At 35.4% G+C, this 25390-nt stretch overlaps 1 protein-coding gene across 1 annotated transcript in view; it reads right to left on the bottom strand.

The window, feature by feature from the left end:
- LOC136024637 (E3 ubiquitin-protein ligase Ubr3-like) overlaps nucleotides 1-25390 on the bottom strand; it is a 259618-nt gene that overhangs the window by 65321 nt on the left and 168907 nt on the right. Inside the window, exons 12-15 of the mRNA XM_065700068.1 lie at nucleotides 14628-14761; nucleotides 12053-12195; nucleotides 10372-10538; nucleotides 6474-6723 (exon numbers count right to left, since the gene is read on the bottom strand). Of these exons, the coding sequence (XP_065556140.1) occupies nucleotides 6474-6723; nucleotides 10372-10538; nucleotides 12053-12195; nucleotides 14628-14761 (694 nt within the window). The remainder of the gene's footprint in view (nucleotides 1-6473; nucleotides 6724-10371; nucleotides 10539-12052; nucleotides 12196-14627; nucleotides 14762-25390) is intronic.

Below are 25390 nucleotides of genomic sequence, written 5' to 3'. Positions count from 1 at the left end.
TTACGTCATTTCGAATTCAGCCCCCCTCCAACACGGGGGGGGGGGTTATTCTTCAACAAAATTCATATGAATATACCTATTGAGCAGGGTGGAATTATTATTACCACTAACTCCTTTGTAAAATCCGTAATAAAACGAAACGCGTTAATCCGTTCCTGGACTTGTTAAAATTTCCCCCCATGTTCCGGATCTTCGCAAGATACCCGAAGCTACATTAACCACGCAAACATGGCGGGACGTGGTTAGTGGTACGGAACCTGGAATCACGTTATTCTTGCAGTTTTCCCTTTAGCTTATGCTTTCCCCAGATAATTCGCCTACTTTTATGTTTGTATTCAAGTTTGGGCGACCTCATCCCCATCTTGGAGATATATTTTTTTTTTATTTGACATAATATCTCTTTTCTTCGCAGGCAGATATAATTAAGGATTAGAACTTTTCATATCAAATGTCTTGCCATAGCCTGGGGGCTTTAAACAACACTTAAGCCCATTTAACTGCACATCGACAGCTCATGACAGCTAATACACCACAAGCCACAAACAGCCACAAACCTGCACATAGCAACACAACAGCCAACAGCCACGAACGTGAAACCACTGAATTCTTACAACTATTGAAACCAAAATCATAAAACCTTATGTCCCGACATCCCCAATATTTTTTTTACTTGTTTGATTGTACTGCAAAATCCATGTCACAACGGACGACGCTCCTTGAGTTACTGGACAAATTAGATTTACAAATTTTTTAAAGCCTAAAAATTGGGAAAAAACATCATCCCATATATACTAAATATAGAAATACAGATACTTAAAAAACTTTAAAAAAATGAAAAAATATACATTTGATATCAAGTTTTTTCCTATGTCTTGGGAATTTCTAATACATTTCATGGTTGCTGATAATAGCAAACATACCACAAACCAATAACCACTTAACCCGATAACCATTGAAACAAAAATCATAAGAGCCTTAAGCCCAGTGATAATAGCCAGCATACCACAAACCTATAACCAATTAAACCTGATAACCATTGAAACAAAACCATAGAGCCTTAAGCCCTAATGATAATAGCCAACATACAAAAAACCTATAGCCACTTAAACCTGATAACCATTGCAACAATAACCATAGAGCCTTCAGCCCTAATGATAATAGCCAACATACTACAAACCTATAACCACTTAAACCTGATAACCATTGAAACAAAAACCATGGAGCCTTAAGCCCCAATGATAATAACCAATATACCACAAACCTACAACCACTTAAACCTGATAACCATTAAGCCAAAAACCATATAGCCTTATGCCCTAAGAATAACAGCCAACATACCACAAACCTACAACCACTTAAACCTGATAACCATTGAAACAAAAACCATAGAGCTTTAAGCCCTAATGATAACAGCCAACATACCACTAAGCTATAATCACTTGAACCTTATAACCATTGAAACAAAAACCATAGAGCCTTAAGCCCTAATGATAATAGCCAACATACCACAAACCTACAACCACTTAAACCTGATAACCATTGAAACAAAAACCATAGAGCTTTAAGCCCTAATGATAACAGCCAACATACCATAAAGCTATAACAACTTAAACTTGAGAACGATTGAAACAAAAACCATAGAACCTTAAGCCCTAGTGATAATAGCCAACATACCACTAAGCTATAATCACTTGAACCTTATAACCATTGAAACAAAAACCATAGAGCCTTAAGCCCTAATGATAATAGCCAACATACCACAAACCTATAACCACTTAAACGTGATAACCCTTGCGACAAAAACCAAACAGCCTTAGGCCCCAACCTAGCAAATACTTTTTTTTGTTATTTAAGTGAACTGTAAAACGCATGTCACAATGAACGACCCCCCTGGAATTACCGAATAAATTAGATTTATAAAAATTCATAGAGAACACCATCATATAAAGACAAAATATAGCAATACAGATACTTAAAACTAAACGAAATAAAAAAAAAACTTTTCAATTCAAAACTTTTGCTATTTTTCCCAGCCACAAACTGAATTGGATTATATCGACCAGAATACAGACATAATAATTTCACTATTTGGGTACCATTAAAAGACTAATTTCAAAACATGAAAACATATATTATTTTTTATAGCTAATTTCATAAACTAACATTGGAACATCACAGAGCCCAAAATTTCGTTTTATTGCATTTATTTATATCTTTTAAATGCATTGTTTTAGGAAACAGCCATATCCAGCTGGAGCTTGTATAATGTGTATAATGCTGAGCTTATGTTATGCAAGGGGAGCTGATGACCCCCCATTGAAAATTACAAAAACATTCCAAAAGTCAAAAATAAATCAAAAATGTTATTTTTAATGAGACCAACACACACAACTGTGCAGTTTTTGAAGTACCGGGTGCCAAACTGAAAAAAAGAAGAAAAAACGGTGAATCAAAAATCAGCAAATGAGCTAAAGACACATGACATCAAACATCTTAAGGAAGTGTAGCGAGCCTTGAAAGAGTATTTGTCTTTGGAAATCAACAAATGGTTAATGTTTAAATTTTTACGGACCAAAAAGAATAACTAACTGGTTTCGTTGGTCTATTTTTATGATTCAACCTGGCAACACTGAAGAAAACGTGGTGCTGCCCTAAAAGTTGACCATTTTTGCGGCATCTGCCACAATCTAGTAAAGAATGAACTCTAAAACATAGCAACCGGAATTTAAAAACACTTTTTTTTTTAAAAAGATAAAAAACTATCAAGAGAGGAAGAATTGAGATATGAAGCTGATTCTAGAATAGCAACTGTAGTTAAGATTAATCTTGAAAAATCTATAAAAGATTTATTGCGAAAACGAATTTATGGAAATTTGAGCAAAAAAGGTGCGGGATCGAAATGAAAACTGCAATTTTAAAACTCGACGGAATTTTAAAATTCGGCTACCCTGAATTTTAAAACTCGAGCCCCTAAAACAACGGCGCGAGAGGGGACCTGGTTAATCCCTGATTACATTTGGGTATTAAAAAGTACACCAGACCTCGTTATTTCCTCTGAGCCTCCTCACGACACTAAACGACTACTTCCTGTGAAAAAAACGACAAGTATCAATATTTTAGTAAAAATAAATGAATTTGCATTTCCATACATAGTAACCTGATAGCCTTGGTATATCGTTGCTGAATATGATGAATTAACTGGTATCCTTTTCATTAATATAACCAACTCTTAAGAAATCCCCCCCACATATTTTTTCTACACTTACATAAATTTTCTTCTTCTACAAATTTCTGATCATTAAACTTAAACTTGTTGAGTTTTATATAATTTTTTCTCTATGAAAAGACGATTTGTTAACATGTATATTGTTGAAAACGGTCCATTCTGTAAAAGTCTCTATTAATATGAGCATGGGTGGCTTATTACTCACAGTTCCTAACGACGAATTTTTTTGATTTTCTAGACTTGACAAAACAAAACTGCAGAAAGAACTATGGGAAAATGGCTCCTAGATTAAATTCAGCATAAGATCGATAGGCCTATACCACACCGATAAATAATAAGAACAACATGCTCCTCCTGAACAAAATCGTACGCACAGCCCTGATTCTAAGAGTACCAGAATCCCAAGTTTATAGACCTTAAGGTATCAAAATCAGCAAGCTGCAACTCTGAGCTTAGATCCAAAGGTAGATCCAGACCCAGGTAGACAGGCCAGGTAGACAGATCCAGGTAGCTTGATTTTAGCCACAGCCATCATTTGTTTAAATTAGTTTTGCTGGCTCTCTGGTACAAGTTTGAGTTGTATTCTAATCTACTATGTAGATTAGAGGTAGACCCAGGTAGACAGGCTAGGTAGACAGACCCAGGTAGCTTGATTTTAGCCACAGCCGTCGTTTGTTTAAATTAATTTTACTGGCTCTCTGGTACAAGTTTGAGTTGTATTCTAATCTACTATGTATTAAATTTAGTCAAGGACCCACGATAAAGAAAGATCGCTAGAAAATAGTTACCAGGCTTCAACGAGCTAAAGGAGGTTCGAATATGGAATCTAGGGCAGAAAAAAGCGCTGAAAACGAATATCTGGTGACGCATTCAAAATTCCTTGCGCCAAAGACAAAAACGCGGATCTGCAGAAATAGGAAAAAACAATCATTGGGCAGATTATTATTCTGGGGAGCTTTTTTGAGCATTTTGTCTGGTAGAATATTTCTCCAGGAGTGCAATTTCAGATCCAATTCCACAAATGACAAAAAACGCAGATCTGCAAAAATAGGAAAAAACAATAACTGGGCAGATTTTTATTCTGGGGAGCTTTTTTGAGCATTTTGTCTGGTAGAATATTTCTCCAGGAGTGCAATTTCAGATCCAATTCCACAAATGAGGGATTTCGAGAGTAAAGGGGGAGCATTTTTTCTCCACTCTACTTTTCACATTTACTTTGCCTTAACTTGTACTTACAAGCATTAAGAATTTATGAATTCTTCAACTGATCGACATTAGCGTGAAAAAGCTGTACTCTGCGCAAAACTAAGTATTTTTGCAAGTTCTCTCCCATCCCCCACCCTAACTCTCCCGATGTGACTCAGATCTTTCCACGCTCGGACACCCTCTTTGTGCTACGCTTATGCACCTAGCGAAAATTTTGCAGGAGCACTACCTAGCAATGCAATCTCATTGCCCGAGCGTCAATGTCATCACTTTGTTGATAAGCCAAGATTTTAAAACTAACAAAGGACTGACTAACTGTCACAGGCAAGAAGTATCTAGTACAAAAGTCCATCTGATATAATTCCATGGTACCAACAATTTAGTGCTTGTGCTTGTCTGTCCATAATTTCTTCCAAAAAATGTTTTAATATAGGTTGCCTAGTTAAATCAGGGTGATTCAAATATTTATTTTTACTGAAGAAGTTCAAAGAGTTAATTTTAAATGTTATTTATACCATTTGAGTATATACTGAAAATTTGTCTGGTGTATTTCACCTAATTCTGGTGTATTCTGGTGTATTCACCTAACTGCTAGACTTGTTCAGCACTGGTCTAATGACCTAATTCTGGTACAATTTCACCTAATTCTGGTGTATTCACCTAACTGTTAGACTTCTTCAGCACTGGTCTAATGATAACAAGATACTTTAATACTTCGATGCTTTGGACATCTGAGACAGTCTAGGACAATAAACAGCAGTCATAGGTAGCCTTAAATCTGGAATCCACCATAAATCTTGATTCGAAAGGAAATTCTGGTCTGGTTAGTGTTACAACAAACCAACTAGCAGTCGCAAAGTGGATTAATACCCTTCACGAAGCCAGTATGTTCTCCTTTCCAAGATGTTGCAAGAAAGCTGATAATCGGCGCTTATGGAAGGGATCCTAATCAGTTTTCCTTCAGGTAGCGCTCATGTTCTCCTTTCAAAGATGTTGCAAGAAAGCTGATAATCAGCGCTTATGGAAGGGATCCTAAACAGTTTTCCCACAGTGAATTGCGAGTAAACTTGTACCCTCGTAAGAAGGACTTCAAAGCGTTGCCTCCTACAGAGGGCGGTTGTGAAACATTGTAAGCGTTCTTACTATCAGCTTGCAATCTGGAATGCCTCATTGATTGCTAGACCCTTTCTTCCAAGCCCTTTGGGTTATTGATGGCTATTTTCTGGACAAGGTGTTGTTCCTATTGTTTTGAGCGGTTCCTCGCTTCCATTAGGATGTTCTCAACTCTTTTGTGAGTGAAGCAAAAAGTGCACCAAGAATTGCAAATGCCTTCCACGATTTTGTGATGTTTTGTGTGCTTGTGCCCAAAAGTGTGATAATTCGCCCAAAGAAGTACAAAATATGCGTAATTTGTGTTCATTTTCTTTAGATTCTTTTTCTTCTCTTTTTTTCATCAAAAGCTCTTTTTCTGTAGCTGATTTTTTATTTATCTTGGACGTACGTCTGTCGACGCTAGGATTCAATATCTGTGCACTTTAATTGTTTCCCAATGGCTTCTGTTTTGACGCCACTAACGGAATGGAGTTGCAAAGGTGTTGTCACCTTTGCAACAGCAGCCCTAATTTCTCTGTTTATCCCCCTTTGAACACAACTCTAATGTAAGTACAGGAAAGTTGGTTTCCGGTGTCACCACTTAGGTATATTTTAATAATGTGCAGTTAGAAAGCAGGTCTAAAAACAGAAAATATAGCTGATGACGTCATCGATTATGCAAATTAGGTGATATCTCCTTTGACATGCAAAATTTTCGTTGCGACCGCCTATGTTTGTTTTCAGCAACCATTTCTGCCCTTGACAAATTATTCAAACCTTCTTTAGCTCGTTGAAGCCTGTGATGTTACAAGTTCACTGGCTGGGTCCCTGAATAATTATTGATTACTAAACCCTAAGTTCGTAAATACCATCAAATGCTCAATTATAAGCCACGTAACAATTATAAATTTAAATATAATTAGTTCATTCCAAAACACTCATAACTTACCTGTCCACTGTGTTGTTGAGAGCCGAAATAGCTGACTCCCATATCTAGTAAATATATACAAAACGACAGAGCTTGCTCACTAACTGCGTTGCTGTTTGTCAGAAATTTCTCAAGGATTACCAGGCTAAAGGCAACGAAAGTACTTGACGTGAGGATGACCCGGGGATCAATATGCGATGGATGGACCTCAGAAGGTGGACGAAATGGTGGCCAGAGAACCTTGCCCTTGTACCGATTAGTTTGATGAATGCTGAAAAAGGAAGGGTATCATCAATTATTTGATGTATATTGAAAAATAAATATTAACTATAATTTGTTTTTTTTTATAATATAACTGATATTATAAAATATATGAAGTTATATTTTTAAATATAACTTGAATTTGTTTCTTTATGTTGGAAAAGAAATGGTAACTTTAGTTACATCTGACTTATATTGGAAAAGGAATAGGAAAATTGATTGATTTTTAAATAAAACAATTGAATATGTAGAAAAACGGTTACAATATTTCAAATAAGATAGAAGAAAAACTTTAATAATAATAAAGGTCCTAATTTTTCAGCTTCACGTCCTGAAACCTTTATCAAGGAAAAAATAAAAAAATCTAAACAGAACATATAAAGAAAAGGAAAATAAATACAAATGAAAAACAAATGCTGGTGAATATTAGTCATTATGGTCTTTTATAAGATGTGAGTTTTTGTTATGTTTTTTGCTTGTTTTTTTTCTTTTTCTTCATATATTGTGTTTAGTATTTATTTTCCCGTTAATTATTATAAGTTATTATAGGTTGATTACGATCAGTATTATTACTTTTGTTATAAATTATTATAGGCCGAAATGTTCAGACCTATATTATTATAAATTTTTATGTGTTTTTCCGTTGTCTTATTTGAAATAATATACCCATTTTTTTTATTTTTAATGGTGAATAAAAAAGAAGTGTGGTCAAAGAAATTATTTATGAAATAATTTATGAATAATATATATAAAAAAGGTAACTTTAATAGGTTCGATGTATATTGGAAAAGGGATATAACGAGATTCATCTCTTGCACAGACGGGTCAGAAATCAGTAGAAAACCAGGGACAGGAGCAGTGATGGCCCATAATGCCTCTGTTCTGAATATTTATGTTGTACTATAGTTGTGTATGTTGTATTATGTTGTATGAATATTTATTTTTATGTATGTTGTATTATGTTGTCAAGTTCAAAGTTCTATTTATTTTCATAAAATTACAATAACAAAAACAATATCCCAAAGGGCTCAATGGCCCGTTATTTGGGAAACGGCATACAATAAATAAAGAATCATAAAGCTTGTCATAAACATACTAACCAACATCTAAATATAAATATGTAAGGAAAAGAAATCAACTCACCGGCAGTCCCCACGAAACAGCGACCCTCACATCACCCGATAATAAAATACAAATTAAAATTCTCGCGTCATCGAGGATACAACACCAACAAAACAACAACCCAAAAAAGAAAAAAAATAATAAATAAACCATAAGAAACATTTGATAAGAAGCCTTTAATAAGAAACTTTTCATCTGTCTCTTAAAGGAGCCAAGTGTTCGTGACTGCCGGATCTCAGCGGGAACCAAGTTCCAAGCACGTCCTACAGTCACAGCCAGGCCGAAGTCTGAACGAACCGAGGGACTAGTTGGAATCATCACATCCTCCCGGTTACGAACGATATACAAATTTACTTCCCCTACTAGTTTAAGCAGTCCCGAAAAACAACATGGGAGATCTCCCTGGAAGTATTGATATGCCAACGAAGATAGAGATAAAACATAAATATCTTTAATTTTGAGGAGGTCAAGAGGAGTGTGTGTAGCAATCAACAAATCTTTTTGTAAAATATACTGTTTTAGCTCTGCGAATAATTGATTTCAGAAAATTACGGTACAACTTAAATGCTTCTAACCTGGCCTTATTCGGTCTTTTTTTTTGTACTCCTTCCAAAGATTCTGCTTCCTTTTTATTGATTTAAGGACTCCAGATGTTAACCAGGGAGCTACAGGTGTTGATCTTTTTGATCGAGGATATTTTAAAGGAGCTTTTAGACAATAAGACGTGAATTTTTCCTTAACAGTGTCACAAAGCCGGCCAAATATGTCATTATAATTGCCTAAACTAATATTTTCTGGTAGAGAAAAGTCCCATTTATATTTACCAAGATCTTCTTTCAATCTATCCAGCTCCACCGGTGAGCAGCAAAATTGTGTGAATATTTGTCTTTATTTACGTTGAATAAATCGTAAGTTTATGTTTTGTTGTTGTTGTTTTTTTCAGTTTTTTTATTGTATTTTGTGGGTTATAAAGAAATATTATCTTAGTTATATAATAAAGAGATTGCAAGTTATCAATCAGGGGACTTCGCAGCAGTCTTCCAGGCTGATGTGTTTGGGATAGAACAGAGAGCTAAAAAACTGGAGCAGTTAAATAGTACAGGAAAACTTTTATCATGTGATAACCAAGCATATGTTAAAGATTCTTGAGAATATTAACACCAGACAGAGAATAGGAGTATAATGAAGCCTTAAGCAGACTAGCAACCAATCGCAACCGTTTTAAATTACTGTCGGCCACGAGATATTCTAGGGTCACAGGGAACGAACTGGCAGATGACGCAGCTAAGGGTGGAGCATCAATGACATGCTATGGACTGAAACCTTTCATTCTCAATCATAAGAGTTTCTGGAAAGCTTCTATAGTTAGAGGACCCTTGAAAGGGTGGAACCAAATTGGTACAGAAAGGTGAGATGTAAAGATAAAAAGGAATTAGTTCCGCAATTTATTCCTAAGCCGAAGAAATATCTATTTCAACTTATGTTCAAAGAGTTATTGAAGCCACAATAGGAATTGAGAATCTTCAGAATCACCTCACTCGAGTCGGGAGAGCTGATTCCATCCCCCACTTGCCCAAAATATTTGACGACCGTGGAAACAAGAAGGCATCAAATAGAAGTGAGGTTAGTCAGGATTTGATAACGGCCAGAGACATTTCATAAATCATATCTTAACCTGGATGACATAGCTGAAGGGGAAGGTCCGAAAGTGGGCAGGGTATATAAGGATGGAGAACTTGCCGCTTGTCTGAAAACAGTTGAATATGCTTTTTTTCGGGGGGAGGGGGGATAGACTTTGCGGCTTGAGCTTCGACTCAGTTTTGTGAGTCCATTTTTAAAAAATAATAATGATACGGAAAAGCTTCGAGGAAACTGAGAGCAGTATTAGCTAAACAAAACATCTAGGAAAGCTCAATCGCGTAATCATCTTCCATCACCACAGTATCCCAGCCCCTTCTTCACGCGTTATAAAAGAATTCTTGGGAAAATGTTGGTGGTAATTGCTGCCACACCCATACTGCATTCCACACTATACACATCTGACTCTTTTTTATTTACAAAACTCCAAAGAAAAGCTGAAAGGTGTTCATTTATATTGTACTGGTGAAGCAAAACACGCAGCAACCCATGGCTCATGAAGGGGTGTCCAGATTTTACCAAAAATAGTCTAGAACGATGGAAGATCTACCTAGAAAAGGGCATCGACCATAACAGAGGTTATGTTTAAAAAACAAATTTATTCTAATGAAAGCTAACAAAGAATCACAAAATTTTGCGCATTTTTGAATACCTAACGCAAACAATTCAGATTCAAAAATTATTCTGCAGAAGTTTTGAGCCTTCACCTTGAATAGTTAGCTAGAAAACAGATAGGTAGGCAGAAACACGGACTTTATATAATAAAAATAAGGTAACAAATTAATTTAAAACCAATTCAATGAAAATTAAAAAAAAGAAACTTGAAAAATTTAATTTACATAAACAAACTTAAAAAATAAACAAATTAAAACAAGAAAAATTTAACAAAATAACTTACTATTCTGTAAATCTGTCCATTGAGCTTTGGAATTCTCGCCTATGAACAGCTCGCAGAAGAACGTAAATGGGGTCATATAGTTTCTCCCACACCTCAGCCTTGGGTACATACATGCCCTGCTGCAAAGTACCGCTGGCTTCAAAGGCCGGTGCTTTATAGTCTGCCACCTGTGAAATAAAGGCATGTAGCTATTCTAAAATGTGGAGCGATGAGGACTTAATCCTCCGAATTGCCTGAATAGCTTAAAGTAAATTTTACGAAACTTTATTTTACTGTTAAGGCGGAGCAGAAATGTCAGATTCAAATAGATCAATCATATTGTGTCACCAGATACAGTTTTAGCGTTAAAAAAATATGTTAAATTCTTTTTTCCTGCTGTATAGGTGATTTTATCCTTTTCGGAGTCATATACATAGCACTTATTATTATTATCTTTATTATTTTTAGGTACTAGTGCAATTGTTGGCCCCTCAGGAGGGAACATTATAAATTCTAAAAACAACTTCAAAAAGTTCTAGAATACAAACTTATATCATTCCTAAAAGCGTTTTGTTTTACTTTAATCCCCTTCCTAATGGTCAAATATATAGCCCAAATTTTATATTCTCCATGAATTTTCTATACTTAGCTCTTTTCTTTAAAAATATTTAAATGCAAGCAAGTAAAATTAACGATATAAAGCGAAGAGAAGATTTAATGAAGAATAAATAATTTGGGCCATATATTTTACCATTAGAGGGGGGAGGAGTAAAGTGCCACGTTTTTTAGGAATCATGCAAGTAAATATTTTAGAATTTTTTAAATTGTTTTCAGAACTTTATACAGCCTCATTCTAATTGGGCTGACCATTACGCTAGTATCTTTTTTCTAATAATGCTTCTCTGGCGAACTCGCAACCGCAATTGTTGCTCTGTGAGCAACAGTATTGCTCCAAGACAGTACTCTCAACCTTTTCAGCGGCTTCCCCTCTCCTTCTCATTCGACTAAAAACAAAGTCAGTTACCTCTTAACCCACTTACAGTAAATACAGCCCAAGTATCTGTCACGATTTGTTGCAGTAGTTGCTTCTCAGGCGGATTTGCAATCCTAATTGTTGCTCTATAAGCAACAGTATTGCTCTAAGACACTGCTTCTCAACCTTTTCAGTGGCCCCCCCCTCCCCTTTTCATTTGGCTAAAAACAAAGTCAGTTACCTCATAACCCACTTACAGTAAATACAACCTAAGTATCTGTCGTGTTTTGTTACAGTAGATTTTAATATATATATACATATATATATATATATATATATATATATATATATATATATATATATATATATATATATATATATATATATGATTGAAAAACCTTTTTTTTACCGTATATAAACACTTCTTTATGGGATTACAACCCTGATGATGGTGCCGCCTCCCGTCCCCCAAATCCTGGAATAATTCTTTAGGAGCAATATTTTTTAGCATAATATTTGCCGTATGGTCTGGCACTTATAATGAATTTATATTAGTAAGAATATTTTTATCTAAAAGTAGCGCACAAGACAGCGAGGTATAGTAAAGAGAGTACGAGATAGAGAGAGAAAATGATGGAAGAGATGGATAATTTGTCACCGCCGCCCTGTCTCCAAGATCCATGTCCTCTGACAAGTTTAACTAAAAAGAGAAAAAGAGAAAAAAATTACTTCAGTTAAAAACGCATCGATGTCCTTTGTTTGTGGTGATCCACATTTTTCTGGTAGTAGCTCAAGAAGTTGACTGTGAGTCTTGTCACCCATGCACAAAATAGAGAGGACTTCTAGGAGGAAAACCACCGAATCATTCTTGCCTGTTAAAAAAAAAGAATTTAAATTACAATAAACACAGCTTTCCATAATGTAATGCAAATGTTTGAAGCAACTCCAACCACTATCAAAGCTGGATTCAGCTAATGCCAACCAATTACATAGTTTCATCATCAATACTTTATCATGTTTCTTACAATTTCCTGGAAGTACGAAGGACATAAAAAGTTTTTTTTCTTTTGCTTAGGTCTGTCTTAGGTCTATTCATACCTGAAAAGCCCTATTTTCTAGGAATGTTCTGTATGATTGTTTCAAATTATTAACCTAAGTTTCTAGGACAGTATTACACTTTTGTCAGTGTTGCCATATTGTACCATAGAAATAAATAAGCATAACTAATTATTTGAATTTTGCAATCGCTTTTCGTGCATAAAAGTCAAACAATAACAATCTGATGATTTCCAAAGACAACTCCACCTTCAAAGGAAGCTAAACCTTCTGAAGTTGTTTGGTTTCATGTGTTTGTGCCTAAATTTTGCCGATTCACATATCACATATGATCATATATGATTCACTGATCACATATTCTTTTTGCTGATTTTTTTGCTGTTTTTTTTACCTGTTACTACCAAAAACTGCATAAGTACATATGGATTTTTTTTTTATTAAAAACTGACTTTCATATTTTTTCTAATATTTAACATATTTATAGTGGAAATCTATGATCATATGATGCATTATACAAACAAAACTCAGAAATCAAGCGATTATAAAAATATTTCCCAAAATATAAAACTCAAGACTAAGGGATCACCCACTTTCCATCACATGGTGCATATCTTGGAGCGCCAGGTGTGGCGCACAACTCTACCACCCTTGGCAAGAACCACCCGGTGTAAGTGATTTCTGAAAGTCAACGCCCCCTTACTCATGACTAAAATTCCAAAATTTTTGGGAAAATGTCAAGGAGTGGCAGCCTTGTTCAAGACATGTCTAGCTTTCCAACAAATCATCAAGTTTAGCATTAGAATACAAAAGTTCACTAGTATTGGAGGAGTTAAAGTTAATGCTGCAAATTGGTTTTCATCTTTAAAATCTATTCCTATTTTGTCCTCATTATGTTGAGATTTCCAAAGTTGCTAAAAGAAGGTAATTTTCAAAGTGTAATATACGTGCAGAAAAACAGTACTTGCGAATTAATGCCACAGCGGCAGAAGTTGCGCTATTATTAAGATAGATAAGAATTAGACATACTTTGGATGAAAAAGAAACTGAAAACCCTAAATTGAAAAAAAATAATTTTTTGTCAGACTAAAGATACGTTTAGACGTGTCAGTAAATTTACTGATTAGCTGCACATTGAGACAGATAAGAAAGTTAATCCAGTTGTAGCATTCAATTGCGGACAGAATCTCAGAAATGAGCTCTGTCACCACCAGTACCCCCTTGCGCGCGAATATATACCCTTATTTGAATATACGCAATAAATTTTCCATTATTTTGACAGATCGCTAAATTAATTTGAAGAAAGGAAAGACTGAGAAAGAGATATGAGAACTAAAACTTCATTCTTTTATATATTTTTTTAGAAATTGGGCGTTTTGTCAAAAATAAGTAACATCATATTTGGAATATATCACATTTTGAAAAAAATATATATATATATATAAGAAATGGACCTTTCGGTGTTTATAAAATAAAGTGCTGACTTTATCGTGAAAATTGGGACATCTGACCTTCTTTTAAAACTTTCTCTTAAACATAAGCATGTCTTTTTATTTTCAAAATAATAGGATTTTTCTATACTGCTATATATTCATTTTTCTCATAAACAGAAAAAGTGATCATTTCTTTTTGCCAATATCATTTCTTTCAAATAGCAATATCATCTTTCAAAGAGGGGCACCAAATTAAAGGTGGGGGAGGGGAGGGGGTAGTTTTGTGTCTTGATTTTGAAAATCGGAAAAGCCACACTCCTCTCCCAAATTTTGAAAAGTACCTAATTTTGTAACTTCATTCTAAAAAAATCGAAAATATCCAACAATTTCGTGAATAGATGCTACCGTTTCCAAGTAACTCCTGCAATAGCTTTATTAAGCCACAGTAATGTTTAACTTGACTCTAATTACTCAGGTCATTGTCAAAATTCAAACAATTAATAAAATATACAATAAAATCAATAAATTCTATTATATTAATAATATATTTATAATAAAATAAAATAATAAAATATATAAGCCACAGTAATGTTTAAATTGACTAATTACTCAGATCATTGTCAAAATTCGAACAATTAGTAAAATATATAATAAAAGTAATAAAATAGATTATATTAATAACATATAAATAATAAATAAAATAATAAATACATAAGCCACAGTAATGTCTAACTTGACTCTAATTACTCAGGTCATTGTCAAAATTCTAACATTTAATAAATAGCTTTTGGAAAGAAGTGAAGAGGAGGGCAACTTACCGATATATGTCCGGATGCTCATTAATGAAGCAAGAAATGTTAAACACGATTCAATCATTAGCATCTCCTGATCAGGTTCCAAATATGAGTAGCGAAGGTTAGGAGATAGGCTTAAACATTCAAGGACATGAAATCTACAATAATAGGAATCCCGTTAATAAGATAAGATATATTTGAACCGCAAAACAACAACAATCACCCAATAATACAATCACAAATCCCCACGAAGGCTTCATTGCCTGTAAAGGAAAAAAGCTAATGCTCTTGTATGAAATTTGGCAATTCCCCTTCCCTTCTCCAAAAAATACTACGACCTAGAACAGAGTTGTCTACTTGTTTGTGTAGTAAGTCGAAAATTTACGTTTATCTACTGAATGGATAATGAACGGAGTTTAGGTTCAACTGTTTGTGAGAAAATCTTTCAAAATAGTGTTGTGTATAAGAAATGTGGTAGTGATGTTGTAATTATTCAGTTTAGCAGGGATTATTCCATTGAAGCGTTTTTCATTTCAGACAACTAATACATAAAAGGAGGATTTGGAAGGAGCCCTAACCGAAACTGAGCACAGGGAAAAGTGTATCTCATTGAGTTTCTCTTGCTACAGCACTAGTTTAGGCACATAAAACAAAAGCAAAATAAGGTGACAGAGACTTGTTGTAGTTTCTTTCGGGTCACCCTGTGCGACCTGCAAACTAATCGCTACACAACTGATCATAAGTTTGATGTTACAATCATGCATATCTTGCTTTATATTATCTGTATGAAAAATAATTATGTTTCAAAATCAATATACTCACAATTTTTCACAATAATATGCTATTAGTATATACCGATATCACTATATACTCACAATTTTTCGCAATAATATGCTTACAATCAAAATTTATGAAAATGGTTTAGCACAGTATTGAAAACAGTACAAGAGGTTAGAGAAAGGTAATATTTGTCCGTTTTTTTTTTTATTTGTTCCTCTCCATTCAAGATTCTTCCGAAATAGATTTGTCCCAAAATGCCTTGCTAAAATATAAAAAAAACAACACAATTTATTTTATTCATAAAAGTTTATCTTTAGCATACAAACAAAAACAAAAATCAAAGGGAATCACCAAAATACGCCTTTAAAATAAAGTAATGGGTATCATTGCGCGATCCACATACCCCTCTATAACTGATCGTAATTTTCATTCCATTATAGATTATCTAAGTACTGTATGATGTATATATATATATATATATATATATATATATATATATATATATATATATATATATATATATATATATATATATAGGAAAACCTTAATTAAACTACTGTATAAGAAAGGTGACAAGAGTGAGTGTCGTAATTATCGAAGCATTAGTCTGGTATCTGTAGGTAGCAAATTACTGTGTAATATGATACTTTTTAGACTGAGACATGCTGTAGACAAAGTTTTAAGGGAAGAACAATGCGGTTTTAGAAAAGACAGAGGATGTGTCGACCAAGTTTTCACTCTTAGGTTAATAATTGAGAAGTCCCTTCGTTGTCAAACACCTTTGGTCCTCAGTTTTATCGATTATGAGCAAGCTTACGATTCTGTTGATAGAAGAGTGTTAACAAAGGTGTTACCGTTATATGGTATACCAGAAAAATACACTAAAGTGATTTGTGCTATGTACGAGAATAATACTGCTGCGGTTAAGGTAGGAAATGAGGTTAGCAACTGGTTTTGTATTAAATCAGGAGTTAAGCAGGGTTGTGTTCTATCTCCCTTTATATGGATCATTTTGATGGACTTCGTCTTAAGGAGCACAGGAAAGGCAATTGGAGACCATGGAATCAAATGGGGAGAGAGAACGCTCCTGGAGATTATGCTGATGATTTAAGAATATTAGATGAAAGTGTAAGCAAAATGAATGAATTTTTAGTGGTTTTGCAAGTTCAGGGTGAAAGATAGGCTTGAAAATTAATGTTAAGAAGACTAGTTCACTAAGGCTAGGAATAAGTGAAGATGAAAAGGTGACATTAGGTAACGAAAAGATTGATCAGGTTGGGAGCTTCAGTTACCTTGGTAGTATTATTAGTAAAGATGGTGGGAGCAGTGAAGATGTTAAAAGTAGAATAGCTAAAGCTCAGGGTGTTTTTTCACAGTTAAAAAAAAGTTTGGAAGAATAAAAAGATAATTCTACAAATCAAGATTAGAATATTGGAAGCTACAGTGATGACAGTGGTCAAATATGGCTCTGAAGCATGGGCACTCCGAAAAGCAGATGAAAATTTACTAGATGTTTTCCAGAGAGATTGTCTACGGATTGTTCTGGGTACCAGGCTGACTGACCGTATTTCAAACAGTAGGTTGTACCAAAAGTGTGGTTCAATCACGCTTTCTCGGGCTAAAACGAAAGAAAGGTTGAGATGGCTTGGCGAAGTTCTACGGATGAAGGATGACAGATTACCGAAGATTGTCCTTTTTGGCCAACCGTCTGGGGCTACACGAAAAGCAGGTCGTCCTTGTCTGGGTTGGGAGGATGTCATAAATAAAGATTTAAAGGAAACGGGAACTTCCTGGGAGGGTGTAAAGAGGGAGGCTTTAAATAGATTAGGTTGGAAGAGGAGCGTGCGAAGCTGTGTTGGCCTCGGGCGGCTTGGTGCTGCAGTGAGTTATTATTATTATTATTATTATTATTATTATTATTATTATTATTATTATTATTATTATTATTATTATTATTAGTAGTAGTAGTAGTAGTAGTAGTAGTAGTAGTAGTATATATATATATATATATATATATATATATATATATATATATATGTATATATATATATATATATATATATATATATATATATATATATATATATATATATATATATATATATATATATATATATATATATATATATATATATATATATATATATATATATATATATATATATATATATATATATATATATATATATATATATATATATATATATATATATATATATATATATATATATATATATATATATATATATATATATATATATATATATATATATATATATATATATATACCAATAGCTACATCACAAGAATCGCATTTTAATGCTGGTTTTAAATATATAAGTTTCATCAAGTTTAGTCTTACCCAGCAAAAGTTACGAGCCTGAGAAAATTTGCCTTATTATAGAAAATAGGGGAAAACAACCCCTAAAAGTCTTAGAATCTTAACAAAAATCACAGCGTCAGATTCTGCATATCAGAGAACCCTATTGTAGAAGTTTCAAGCTCCTATCTACAAAAATGTGGAATTTTGTATTTTTTGCCAGAAGGCAGATCACGGATGCGTGTTTATTTGTTTGTTTGTTTTTGTTTTTCCCAGGGTGATCGTATCGACCCAGTGGTCCTAGAATATTGCGAGAGGGCTCATTATAACGTAAATGAAAAGTTCTAGAGCCCTTTTTAAGCAGCCAAAAAAATTGGAGGGCACCTAGGGCACCCCTCCCACGCTAATTATTTTCCCAAAGTCACCGGATCAAAATTCTGAGATAGCCATTTTATTCAGCGTAGTCGAAAAACCTTATAACTATGTCTTTGGGGACGACTTACTCCCCCACAGTCCCCTGTGGGAGGGGCTACAAGTTGCAAACTTTGACCAGTGCTTACATATAGTAGTGGTTATTTGAAAGTGTACAGACGTTTTCAGGGGGATTTTTTGGTTGGGGGGGAGGTTGAGAAGAGGGGTAATGCTGGGGGAACTTTCTTTGGAGGAATTTATAATGGGGGGGGGGAGAAAATTTCCATGAAGGGAGCACAGGATTTTCTAGCATTATTTAAAAAAAAAACAATGAAAAAATAAATATGAAAAAGTTTTTTTTAACTGAAAGTAAAGAGCAGAACTAAAACTTAAAACGAACAGAAATTATTACGCATATGATGAGGGGGTGAACCCCCTCATATACGTAATAGAAACATGGGAATACAGAAGTTCGTTACGTAAGCTAATTTATGAGTTATGAATATCTTTCACAAATAAAAACATGTGTAAAAAATTAAAAGTTCTTGTTGCCTTTCTAAGAAACCGAAAAATCGGAGGGCAACTAGGCCTCCTCCCCCGCTCCTTTTTTCTCAAAATCATTCGATAAAAACTATGAGAAAGCCATTTAGCCAAAAAAATAAATATGCAAATTTCGTTTTAATTTTTCATCTGCGGAGAGCCTAAATCAAACATGCATTGATTCAAAAACGTTCAGAAATTAAATAAAAAAACAAGTTTTTTAACGGAAAGTAAGGAGCGACATTAAAACTTAAAACGCACAGAAATGACTTCGTATGTGAAAAGGGCTCCTTCCTCATCTACGCCTCGCTCTTTACGCTAATTTTTTTTACTATTTTAAAGAGTAGAGTAAAGAGAAAGAGTCAAACTTTAGCGTAAAGAGCGGGGCGTTGATGAGGAAGCAGCCCCTTTCACATACGAGGTCATTTCTGTTCGTTTTAAGTTTTAATGTCGCTCCTTACTTTCCATTAAAAAACTTGTCTTTTTTATTTAATTAGGTGTAACGGACACTTATTTCAGTGAATATTGCCACCTTGTTTTCTCACGAGTTATCAGACGACAAAAGATTTATAAGATCCAGTATTTTGGTTAAGTTAGAAAGGCATAACCAGCTATTATTTTGACAATGCCAAAAATGATGATAAAAACCACGGCTACGCCTCTGATTTTAGACATGTCTAAAGATTGGTCTTAAGCTTTAAAGGTCATAACTGTTTCATACTGCGCAGAACCGCTTAAGGCTTCTGGCAGTCTTGCTTCCATCAACACATTTAGCAGCAATTTACTTGTCGTGCTGCTTGCAAATTAGTCCATCAGTACATTTGCTCATTGGTAAATAATGACTATTTTATTGTGTATTTGTAGTGGCCCGAAATCGTTTAATATTCAAAGCAGTGAACGATCAATTCCACTTTACTACGGAGCTCCTGAACCCCTCACTGCGTCGTTGATTGCGATGACTGCCACTCAAACCTTGACTGCCACTCAAACCTTAAATGTGTATTAACTAACATTCTTATACCAATAAAGATGTCTGGGGACGAGTCAAGAAATATATTATAAGCTCATTAAATAAAACTTCAAGAAGTTACATGAGAAAAAAGTAGACAAGCAAACTTTAAAAACTTTTTTATCAGTAGTGTCAATAAGGGGAAGGCAAATGCCCCCTAGTTTTTTGGCCCCCTATTTAGATCTTGAAAAATACTTTCTGTTGGGGTATTTTCATTGAAAAAACTGAAAAAACGAGAAACTTGCTTCCCTTAGATTTCGAAAATATATGCCCAACTTCTACACTTTAATGTATTAACGCCACGGTTATGGCGCTTGGTATTTACCAAGTGATATATAGCGATCGCAAATTCTGTCGGTCTGTCCTGGTTTTGCAAGTTTGGGCACTTCTAGATAAGCTAGGACGATAAAGTTTGGCAGGCGTATCAGGGACCAGACCAAATTAAATTAGCAATAGTCGTTTCCCCGATTAGACCATCTGGAGGGGGGAGTTGGGGGGCACGGTTAATTCGAAAAAATAGAAAAATGAGGTATTTTTAACTTACGAACAGGTAGTCAGATTTTAATAAAATTTGGTATTTGGAAGGATATCATGTCTCAGAACTCTTATTTTAAAATCCCGACCGGATCCGGTGACATTGGGGGCAGTTGGAGGAGAAAACCTAAAATCTTTGAAAACGCTTAGAGTGGAGGGATCGGGATGAAACTTGATGGGAAAAATAAGCACAAGTCCTAGATACGTGATTGACATAACCGGAACGTATCCGCTCTTTTTGGGGGAGTTGGGGGGGGGGAGGGTTAATTCTGACAAATTAGAAAAAATGAGGTATTTTTGACTTAGAAAGGAGGGATCGGATCTAAATGAGATTTGATATTTAGAAGGACCTCGTAACTCAGATCTCTTATTTTAAATCCTGACCAAATCTAGTGTCATTGGGGGGAGGAAATCTTTGAAAACGCTTAGAGTGGAGAGATAAGGATGAAACCTGGTGAGAAGAATAAGCGAAAGTCCTAGATACGTGATTGACATAACCGGACTGTGACATTACGAACGGGTGATTGGATCCTAATGAAATTCGATATTTAGAAGGATCTCCAGTCTCAAAGCTCTTATTTTAAATCCCGACCGGATCTGGTGACAATGGAGGGAGTTTGAGGAGGAAACCGAAAATCTTGGAAAACGCTTAGAGTGGAGAGATCGTGATGATACTTGGTGGGAAGAATAAGCACAAGTTCTAGTTATATGGTTGACAGACCGGATTGGCTCTCTTTAGGGGAGTTGGGGGGGAGGGTTAATTCGAAAAAATTAGAAAAAATGATGTATTTGTAACTTACAACAAGAGATCAGATCTTAATGAAATTTGATATATATTAGGATCGTGTGCTTCATAGCTCTTATTTTAAATCCTGGCCAGATCCGATGACGTTGGGGGGAATTGGAGGGGGAAACCAGAAATCTTGGAAAACTTGAAAATTGAGGTATCTTTATCTTTCGAATGGGTGATCGGATCTCAATGAAACTTGATATATATAGAAAGATCTTATGTCTTAGATGCTCGATTTTCAATTCGAATCGGATCCGGGGGTTGGAGAGGAGGGACGGAAATCTTGGAAACTGGAGATTTTGGAAAACACTTAGAGTGGAGAGATCGGGATGAAACTTGATGGGAAGAATAAGCAAAAGTTCTAGATACGTGATTGACATAATTGGACTGGATCCGGGTTCTTTGGGGGAGTTGGGGGATTTCCAGTGCTTTGGCGAGTTCGGTTCTTCTGGACGTGCTAGGATGATGCAAATCGGTAGGCGTGTCAGGGACCTGCTCAAATTGACTTGATAACAGTCGCTTTCCCGATTCGACCATCTTGGGGGCTAGAGGGAGAGGAAAAACTGAAAAAAGGAGGTATTTTTAACCTACGAATGGGTGACGGGATCTTAATGAAATTTGATATTTAGAAGGACCCTGTGTCTCAGAGTTCTTGCTTTAAATCCCGACTGTATCCAGTGGTATTGGGTGGGATGAAACTTGGTGGGAAGAATAAGCAAAAGCCCTAGACACATGATTGACATAACCAGACTGAATCCGCTCTCTTTGGAGGAGTGGGGGGGGAGGGTGTTAATTTGGAAAAATTAGAAAAATTGAGGTATTTTTAACTTATGGGTGACCGGATATTAATGAAATTTGATATTTAGAAGGAACTCATATCTCAAAGCCCTTATTTTAAATTCACACCAGACCTGGTGACATTGGGGGGCGTCGGGGGGGGGGGGAACTAGAAATCTTAGAAAATGCTTAGAGTGGAGAGATCGGGATGAGACTTGGTGGGTAGAATAGGCAAATGTTGTTGATACTTGATTGACGTAGCCGGACTGGATCCGTTCTCTTTGGGAGAGTTAGGGGGGTCAGTGCTTTGGCAAGTTCGGTGCTTCTAGACGTGCTAGGACGATGAAATTTGGCAGGCGTGTCAGGGACCTGCACAAATTGACTTGATAAAGTTGTTTTCTCCGATTCGACCATCTGGGGGGCTGAAGGGAGAGGAAAAATTAGAAAAAATGAGGTATTTTTAACTTACCAGTGGGTGATCGGATCTTAATGAATTTTGATATTTAGAAGGACCTCGTGTCTCAGAGCTATTATTTGAAATCCCGACCGGCATTAAGCCTCTGATTTTCCTTTTAAATCAATCTATTGATTCTTAGAGTTTTGCTAGAGCTCATGCCATATGAGCTCTTGGCTCTTCCAATCTCGTCACAAGTGACATATGAGCTCATAGCTCTTGTTTTTATATGCAATTGCAGTTAACTGCGAAGAATTAATTTTTTCCTACTAACTGGAAAAATAAATTTCCAAGAGACTAAAATGAAAGCATAGGGTAGTCATGACTTATTTTATGGGTATTTAAAGATCTTTGCAACACTGTATACTTCAAAGTAACATAAAGACCATACCACCATAATTATCACGAAGCGTTAATGACATGATGACCGTCCTGAGCTTTCATTTCTGGTACTGAAAGTTTATTTTTTAATATAACAAAATATTATATTATATTACGAAAAATATAATAAAAATTTATAAGTGCATGTGTTAATGAGAACGTGTTTTTCATAGATCTCGTTATACGTTCGTACCAACGTTTTCATACGTGTTTTGAACCTATTCAAGGAAATTTAAAGACCCTCAGCTGCTCAAGGCAAGGAGTCTTCGCTTCCAACACTTCGGTCCAAAACCACACACTCCTCTCCTAAATCACATGTAGCCAAATCATTAGCTGTTACTGGGTAGTCAATCAATATAGAAGCGTGTAAGAATGAGTGTAAAAATAAGGTGTATATTAAGATTAATGGAAAAATTGATGAATGTTTATCTATTATAAATGATTCAGGCTTTGTCATCTAAAATCGATCACATACGTAATTTCAACTCAACCGTACCACTAGATGTGAATTAAACTTGTATTACTATTGAATGTTTAATAAAATTGAATGAAATATTGAAGTATTTGAATGAAATACTGAAATATATGAACGAAATATATCAAATAATTTGTGCAAGATATGGTCTTCGGTCTACACAGACGAAACTAAGTAAGAGCGTTTAAAAAAAAAGGCATACAATAGTTTTTAGAATATATATTTTTTTTTTTTTACTGCTTTATTGTTCTGTTAGTTTAAGGGTGCATCAATCAGGACAGTCCCCCCTCCCCCGATCCACAAACCTCATAATTGAATTCTTTTATAGTGTACATGATATTATCCTATTTTTTTCTGTGCGGTGACGATTTTAGACCCCCCCCCCAAAAAAAAAAGAATTTTCGACCCTTTCAATGGGTTACAGTGCTAACTTTCCAGAAAATAAATATTAAGTCATTGACAGTCTCTTATCTTATGAAGCAATCCTGCCTTTGGAGAACTCTTTTCCGTTTTATGAACTGGTTTCCCAGGCAAAGAAAAATAATATAACTAATAAAAAATATAAAAGAAATAAAACAAATAAAACAAAATGATTAGCATCATGTACAATCAAGTAACTGAGGTCAAGTCATGAATCTTAGTTAACAACAAGAGCTAAGAGCTCATATGGCACTTGTGACGAAGCAAGAAGAGCTAAGAGCCAAGAGATCATATAGTATGAGCTCTAACAAAATTCTATGAATCAATAGATTGATTTAAAAGGAAAATAAGAGGCTTAATGCTGTTCTATCCACCAAGCGTCATCCCGATTCCTCCTTCCAAGTGCTTTCCAAGATTTCCCCCTACAACTCCCCCCAATGTCAAAGATCTGGTCGGGATTTGAATTAAGAGCTCTGAGACATGAATTCCTTCTAAATATCAAATTTCGTTAATATCCGATCACCTATTCGTAAGATAAAAATGCCCTAATTTTCCCGTTTTGCGAGAATTCCGGTTTTCCCCTCCAACTCCCCCCGATGTCACAGGATCTGGTCGGAATTTAAAATTAGAGCTTTAAAGCACAATATCCTTCTAAATATCAAATTTCATTAAGATCTGGTCACCCTTTCGTAGCTTACAAATACCTCAATTTTCAAAATTACCCCCCCCCCAACTCCACCAAAGAGAACAGACCCGGTCCGGTTATGTCAGTCACGTATCTTAGACAGGTTTTTATTCTTCCCATCCAGTTTCATCCTGATCTCACCGCTTTAAGTATTTTCTGAGATTTCCGCTCCCCCAACTACCCCCCCCCCCCAATTACGCTGGATCCGGTTGAGATTTAAAATTAGAGATCTGAGTTACGAGGTCCTTCTAAATATGAAGTTTCATGAAGATTTGATCACTCCTTCGTACGTTAAAAATACGTCATTTTTTCTAATTTTTCAGAATTAACCCCTCCCCCAATAGATCGGATCCGTTCCAATTATGTAAATCACGTATCTAAGACTTCTGCTTATTTTTCCCACCAAGTTTCATCCCGATCCCTGCAATCTAAGCGTTTTCCATGATTTTAGGTTCCCCCACCCCAAACACCCCCAATGTCACCAGATCCGGTCGGGATATAAAAAAAGAGCTTTGAGACACGACATCCTTCTAAATATCAAATTTTATTGAGATCCGATCACCCGTTCGTAAGTTAAAAATACCTCATTTTTTCTAATCTTTCAGAATTAACCCCCCCCCCCCTCAACTACCCCAAAGAGAGCAGATCCGTTCCGGTTATGTCAATCATGTATCTAGGACTTGTGCTTATTTTCCCCACCAAGTTTCATCCCGATCCCTCCACTCTAAGTGTTTTCCAAGTTTTAGGTTTCCCCCTCCCAACTCCCCCCCAATGTCACCAGATCCGATTGGGATTTAAAGTAATAGCTCTGGGAAACGATATCCTTCTAAATATCAAATTTCATTGAGATCCGAACATCCGTTCGTAAATGAAAAATACCGCATTTTTTCCAATTTTTCAGCATTAACCCCCCCCTAACTACCCCAAAGAGAGCGCCCGTTCCGATTATGTCAATCATGTATCTAGGACTTGTGCTTATTTTTCCCTCTAAGTTTCATCCCGATCCCTCCACTCTAAGTGTTTTCCAAGATTTTAGGTTTCCCCCTCCCAACTCCCCCCCTCAAATGTCACCAGATCCGGTCGGGATTTAAAATAACAGCTCTGAGACACGATATCCTTCCAGAAAACAAATTTCATTAAGATCTGATGAACCGTTCGTAAGTTAAAGATACTTGAATTTTTCTATTTTATCCGAATTAACGGGCCCCCCT

The sequence above is a fragment of the Artemia franciscana genome, chromosome 1 (assembly GCF_032884065.1).
Source record: "Artemia franciscana chromosome 1, ASM3288406v1, whole genome shotgun sequence".
NCBI classification, from domain to species: Eukaryota; Metazoa; Arthropoda; class Branchiopoda; order Anostraca; family Artemiidae; genus Artemia; species Artemia franciscana.
The sequence above is the reverse complement of the archived record's forward strand: the minus strand, read 5'-3'. Positions and strand labels throughout refer to the sequence as shown.